The sequence below is a fragment of the Vicia villosa genome, linkage group LG2, assembly GCF_029867415.1.
Source record: "Vicia villosa cultivar HV-30 ecotype Madison, WI linkage group LG2, Vvil1.0, whole genome shotgun sequence".
In the NCBI taxonomy this organism is placed as follows: domain Eukaryota; kingdom Viridiplantae; phylum Streptophyta; class Magnoliopsida; order Fabales; family Fabaceae; genus Vicia; species Vicia villosa.
Window position 1 is genome coordinate 85512252 of NC_081181.1, and position 6994 is coordinate 85519245.

General features: G+C 31.2%; 1 protein-coding gene across 2 annotated transcripts; it reads right to left on the reverse strand.

The window, feature by feature from the left end:
• Positions 1-1141: 1141 nt before the first annotated feature.
• Positions 1142-5299, reverse strand: LOC131651608 (protein TWIN LOV 1). Of its 2 annotated transcripts, none has more exons than XM_058921266.1 (7): positions 4401-5298; positions 2870-3077; positions 2697-2761; positions 2484-2563; positions 2312-2367; positions 2157-2220; positions 1142-1488 (listed from the first exon to the last, which is right to left on the reverse strand). In XM_058921266.1, the coding sequence occupies exons 1-7, from the start codon at positions 4924-4926 to the stop codon at positions 1333-1335; spliced, it is 1155 nt and encodes a 384-aa protein (XP_058777249.1). In that variant the 5' UTR covers positions 4927-5298; the 3' UTR covers positions 1142-1332. The 2 variants fall into 2 exon arrangements, 1 of the variants encoding a protein (XP_058777249.1); XR_009298431.1 differs by having other exon boundaries at positions 1322-1488; positions 2332-2367; positions 4401-5299.
• Positions 5300-6994: the final 1695 nt, after the last annotated feature.

Sequence of the window (6994 nt, forward strand, 5' to 3'; positions counted from 1 at the left end):
ATTTTTATTTATAGGAATAATAAAAATAATCTATTATAAAAAATAATAATAATTATTATTATTATAGTAATATTAACTATTATAGAAAATAATAATATTGTTTATATTTATATTAATAATAAAAAATATCTATTTTAAGAAAAAAATTATTTTTATTTATTTAATTTTGTTGAAAAATTGATGACAATTGGAAGAAATGGTATTTTTGGAGATACATCTCCGAATTCACCCAAAAAAATTGTATCTTCGGAGATACATCTCTCAATTCACTTAAAAAAAATGCGTTCGAAGATGCATCTCCGAAGAGTATTTTAGAATTTTCAAATGTGAAATTCAAGAGGTGTAGAAAGAAATTCCCTAAATATTTATAAGGCATACACTAGTTTACTCTAGTGTCAACTTGTGGATAGCTGAATTGTTACAAAGTTATGGACTTAAGCCCAACAAAATATATTTTAAAATTTGTCCTAGTTAATTTTCAAATAAATTTCTATTATTAGAAAAACTTAATTAAATTAATAATTTATTTATTAATTAAAAAATACTAATAAATAAATTGTCTTAGTCTAACTATTGCTGACTAATCATAACTGCCACATTTGCAAAATTGGAGGAGAATCAACTAAATTTTAAGAAAGGTAAAGTTGAGAGACTAAAAACCGATTTTTAAAATAAAAAGACTAAAAGTTAAAAATCATTAAACTAAGGGACAAAAATACATTTAAACCAAAAATATTGAATTAATCATTTCAGGGATAAACTTATTAAAACTATACAAATTGTGATAGTATATCTACAGAGATTTAATCAACTCAGTATTATACATATGAATCTAGTAATACATTATTCAGAGAAGATTAATGTGTAAAGTAAGACATTTTAATTAGAGGCAATGTGTTACAAACTTTAGAACTCATACACACTATCTAGTCTAGAAATCAAACTTAATTGCTTGAGTAAGACATTTTAACTTATGATTTATGTCAAAGTATATCTAAAATCAACCATGGATCTTTTATAGAACGGAGTTTTAAAAATTCACTGCAGTCAATTTTATCAACAAGCAGTAAAAACAAACTTCTGGTTGCAGACACTTTCAACTATAGAAAGATGCTGTGAAGTCAGCACAAGTCTAAGTTCATTTGCTAGAAAAAGAGCACATTTTATAGACTTCCAACATATAATGTCTAGTTTTTTACAAGTTACAATTACAATTGACAATATGGACCTTTTTTTTCTTTCATAAATCACTTTTTTCACCCCTCTCTATCATCTCAACGATTACTAGTTGAGATTGAAAATTTTTCCCAATGGAGTAACATTTTCCTATGACTATGTCTTTGACGACCCAGCAGACATGGATAAACTCCTCACTGCAACCTTGACTCCACCAACCACGCTAAGCTGCTTCATGTCAGGTCTCCAACACCGCCTAAAATCCTCGTTTTTATAGTCGACTTCTATTTGGACTCCCACAAAGTATGCTACCTGAACAAACAGAATCTAGCGACATGAGTACTAATTTCCCAACACTGATCCTGTGTTATCTACAATTTCACCTATATACTCCAAATGATACATTATAAAAAGTTTATGTACCATTAAATATTACACAATAATCACAGAAGCAACATCAATTTAGCCACCAATTTTGAATACATTGGTCAGGGTAGGAGGTTTTGCTAAAAATAAGCAAATTCGATCAGCATCTTAAAAATGAAGTCCATAAATGATAGTTAGACTTAAATCCACTTAGTCTACAAGTCCTGATGGTGCAACTTTGATCCTCCACTTTTCAATTGCGGGATTTTTGTCCATAATATTTTACTCATGTACTATAGAGAGGACCCGTTGTTTTTCATCCAACTTCAGTTCCTCTAGTATCATAAAGTATCGTAATTGTGTAATGTAATTTGCATTCTCCACTTCTCAATTAAACACAACCTCGGTGCTCAGGGACTAAAATCCATTTTATTGTACAAAGGAAGAAGAATAAGGACCAAAATCACGCAACTAAAAAATAAGTACCAAAATAAATAACACTATCGCATACTTGGGAAACTAAAAGTGACCAACATTTGAGATGCTTGACAGAAAATAAATCATAGAAATTTGAGATTTATACTCCAGCTGAGAAATAGCTCGTCAAAATTTACCTTTCCAGAAGCATCCCGAACAGGTGAGATGTGAAGTAGATTCCAAAATGAGCTTTTATCCTTCCTGTTAGTGTTGTGTAAAATTGATTCAGCATATCCAGTAAAAAAAAATTCAAGCTTTGGTCGCATAGATAAAAATGAATAAAAGTATCAACCTGTAATTCAAAATACGTACTGTGCATGGTTGTTCAGTTTTGACGCTCTCCTTTATCTGTAAGCAGTTACACAAAGACATAACCACATAGTCCATTTCCATTAATCTAAGATGCCAGATTACAAAGGTAATATTGGACAACTTTGAGTAGAAAGAGAGAAAAAATGTATTACCAGATGTAGAGTTGAGGCATCAGTATCTCTTCCACCTAAAAATCTACAATTGCGGCCCAATACCTCATCTCTCGCATAACCTATTGAGACAACATGGTAATTTGAATCAAAATAATACTAAGCAAATATGAATTATCGGTTTTAAATCCTTATGTCAAACACCAGAAAGTTTTCAGGGCTATTATTAACTTTTACAAGGATAAGTTTTAGAACCTGTCAATTTCATGAAGGCGTCACTGGCATAAACAATAGGCATGTCTGGCAAATGTGGATTAGTTCTGCGAGGAAACTCAAAAACAAAAAGCAGCAAATAAACAAACTAAGGGTCTGCAAAAATCATAAGGCTTGTGCTTAAGTAAAAAAACTAGACTTTTCCAATAACTCACAATACAAAGCTTTGTTTGATTCTACCAAGAGAAATAATCAAGGAGGAGCTAAGAAGACCCGCGTCAGGCATGCTGCATCTCTTTCTACACACCAATTTTCCCGTCAACTCGCTAAAGTGGGTTAGCACAGAAAAGATGTTGTCCATGGCCATCGCAGCACTTCTCCTCTCATCACCACTTGCCTCACGCGGCTCTTCACTCTCCAATTCTGCATGTTATGTAGCTAACATATCAGCAAATATCAAATAGAACAAAACCACTAGGACAAATGCACAATCACTCAACAATAGACCAAACGCTGTTATTGAAACTAACTTCATGAAATTTGAATACGAATAAGAAATATTTATGCAAAAAAATCTTACACATCTTATTGATTAAAAAGAGGCATAGATTATCAACAAACCAATAGTCTATTATTTTCTACTAAGAAAATATAATCTGTTAAGAGAACATATTAACAATTAATCCATTAACCAATCAATTCACACTGTAATTAATCACCACCAAGTTAACATTCAATTAAATCCCTCAAAGTGACAACTAGTTTTGCTTTCGCGAAGTGTCCCTGTGCACAAATTAACTACCAAAATGTGTAAACTTTACAAATCTATCTTTTGTCTTCACAAGTTGAATAGTAAAGAATCAACACGAGAATAAAAAAAGCATAGCAAGGACGACAATGTTGCATTTGGGTATGTAGAGAGAAAGTAGATCAGATAGAGAGTAGTCTAATTACTAGAGGAAGAAGACGACTTAGAAAATCTATAAGAAAACTATTAAGAAAGATCAAGAGATTAATGGGTCGGATAGAGATACATATAAAAGAAAATTATAATGTTGCATGATCCATATAGGCTTGATTGTTGTTTTTCTATAAATTAATGTTATCAACAATGTGCAGCAGAATAGCTAAGTGGTACATTTATTATATATGATCATCATTAATGCCGCATAAATTTTACATGGATGTCTCTATACAAGTGTCATGTGTTGCCTAATTAACAGAAGGAACAATATGGAAAACAAAAACGAATTTATGCTGAAGTTGATTTGTTCAGAACCAAAGCAATATAAGTTGTCATTTTTATGAAACCAAAATGCATAGTATTCAAACTCAATAATCACCTAATAAGTCTACTCTGCAAGTGTAGTTGAGAGCTTAACCGGATTAATAACAAAGGCAAAACCAATAAGTGCATGTTTGGACTTTGGCTTGCCAATGAGTTTGGCAACGAGATTTTTTGAAGCTTCAAAGTGTAGTTATAGTAAAATCATAGTGAACCACCCAGAATTATCTGCCAAACTCACCACCAATGCACTAAGTGATTATTCGGATTGGTAGTGAGACTCGGGGAATCTCCGTGTGCCACTTTGATTTTATCAAAAAGTAAACACTTTGTAGTTTAAACAAAATCAGAGTGCTATTGTAATTTCGCTAAACTCAGAGTAAACCCAAACATCTCCTAAGCAATGCATAAAACTCAATTCAACAGGGGAATATAAAAGACAACCAAAAAAACAAACCAACCCGAGATATCATGTTCCAACACTCGATTAGCCGAAGAAACCCGACTAAGTTCCGCCAAAGAATCGGAACAAACTTCCTTCCGACAACAACGGAACACAAATTCATGAGCAACAGAACTACAAACCCTGGAATTCCCATGTAACGGAACCTGAACAGCAACAAAATGAACAACAGCACCACGGTTGGCACTAAAAACAGGACAAACATTCAACAAAACCCAAAACGGCGTGCCGTTTTTCCTATAATTAACCAAAACAACTTGAACCTCTCTTTCCTCCCTAACAGCTTCCCGAATTTGCATCACCGCCCTACGACACGTGGCTGGACCCTGAAACATGGCACCGCCTCTACCAACGACTTCGTCGCGCGTGAAGCCGGTCATCTTGAGAAACGCGTGGCTGGCGAAGACTATGGGGTGACCGGAAATGGAAGGGTCGGTGATTGTGAAGTGCTCAGACAATTCGTCGAGCGATTCGCGCGCGTGGGGAGAGTAGAATTTGTCTAAGGATTGGTTTATTGATTCCATTGATTAGAGGGTAAGCGTAACAACCTTGGATGTTTCTCCTTCTAAAGGTTGTTCGCAATCCCATGTGAACTTGTTGGACTCTGTGTGATGATTATTCAGAAAAGTGATTATTGACACACCATAGGAAGTGCTTATTGTGTGAGATTGGGAGATGAGGAAAATGGGGGGAATAATAGCTATGGTATCGATGATGATGATGATGATGATGAATTGTAGTAGTGAAATTAATGATAAGTCGTTTTAATTTGAATTTAATGAAAGGGGAAAACTGGGGTAGTAGAAGAGGAGATGACAACGACGAGAACACAGTGTTACTGGTAAATGGAGGAAAAAGCTGAGAGAGGAGGCTATTTCCGATTCTGTGAGTCACACAAAATTCAAGATATTTTTATTACTACTTTTTTTTTAATTAAACAAAGATTCCAGTCAAAAAAGATAAACAAAAATCTATAATATAAGAAAATTAATGGTTGTGGAAAAGTCCAAAATAACCTTATTTGTTTTTTTGCCACCACATTAAAATTGTGGTTTTTTGGTCTTTGTACCATAAAGTTCTTAATTTTAATATTAAAATAATACAACTCATATATTTTATCAAACTTATCAAATCTCTCTCTATTCTCTATTTTTTCTCTTTCATCAATTTCTCACTTCTTTCTTCCAAAAAAAAAAACTATCAATCTCTAATCTATAATATAAGAAAATTAATGGTTGTGGAAAAGTCTAAAATACCCTTATTTGATTTTTTGTCACCACATTAAAATTGTGGTTTTTTGGTCTTTGTACCAAAAAGTTCTTAATTTTATTATTAAATCTATAATATAAGAAAATTAATGGTTGTGGAAAAGTCTAAAAATAGATTTATTTGATTTTTTGCCACCACATTAAAATTGTGGTTTTTTGGTCTTTGTACCATAAAGTTCTTAATTTTATTATTAAAATAATACAACTCTTATATTTTATCAAACTTATCAAATCTCTCTCTATTCTCTATTTTTTTTCTCTTTCATCACTTTCTAACTTCTTTCTTCCAAAATAATTTATCAATCTATAATATAAGAAAATTAATGGTTGTGGAAAAGTCTAAAATACCCTTATTTGATTTTTTGCCACCACATTAAAATTGTGGTTTTTTGGTCTTTGTACCATAAAGTTCTTAATTTTATTATTAAAATAATACAACTCTTATATTTTATCAAACTTATCAAATCTCTCTCTATTCTCTATTTTTTTTTCTCTTTCATCACTTTCTCACTTCTTTCTTCCAAAAAAAATCTATCAATCTATAGTATAAGAAAATTAATGGTTGTGGAAAAGTCTAAAATACCCTTATTTGATTTTTTGCCACCACATTAAAATTGTGGTTTTTTGGTCTTTGTACCATAAAGTTCTTAATTTTATTATTAAAATAATACAACTCTTATATTTTATCAAACTTATCAAATCTCTCTCTATTCTCTATTTTTTTTTCTCTTTCATCACTTTCTCACTTCTTTCTTCCAAAAAAAATCTATCAATCTATCAATCTATAATATAAGAAAATTAATGGTTGTGGAAAAGTCTAAAATACCCTTATTTTATTTTTTGTCACCACATTAAAATTGTGGTTTTTTGGTCTTTGTACCATAAAATTCTTAATTTTATTATTAAAATAATACAACTCTTATATTTTAATAAACTTATCAAATCTCTCTCTATTCTCTATTTTTTTCTCTTTCATCACTTTCTCACTTCTTTCTTCCAAAAAAAAAATTATCAATCTATAATATAAGAAAATTAATGGTTGTGGAAAAGTCCAAAATACCCTTATTTGATTTTTTGCCACCACATTAAAATTGTGGTTTTTTTGGTCTTTGTACAATAAAGTTCTTAATTTTATTATTAAAATAATACAACTCTTATATTTTATCAAACTTATCAAATCTTTCTCTATTCTCTATTTTTTTCTCTTTCATCACTTTCTCACTTCTTTCTTCCAAAAAAAAATTTATAAATCTATAATATAAGAAAATTAATGGTTGTGGAAAAGTCCAAAATACCCTTATTTGATTTTTTGCCACCACATTTA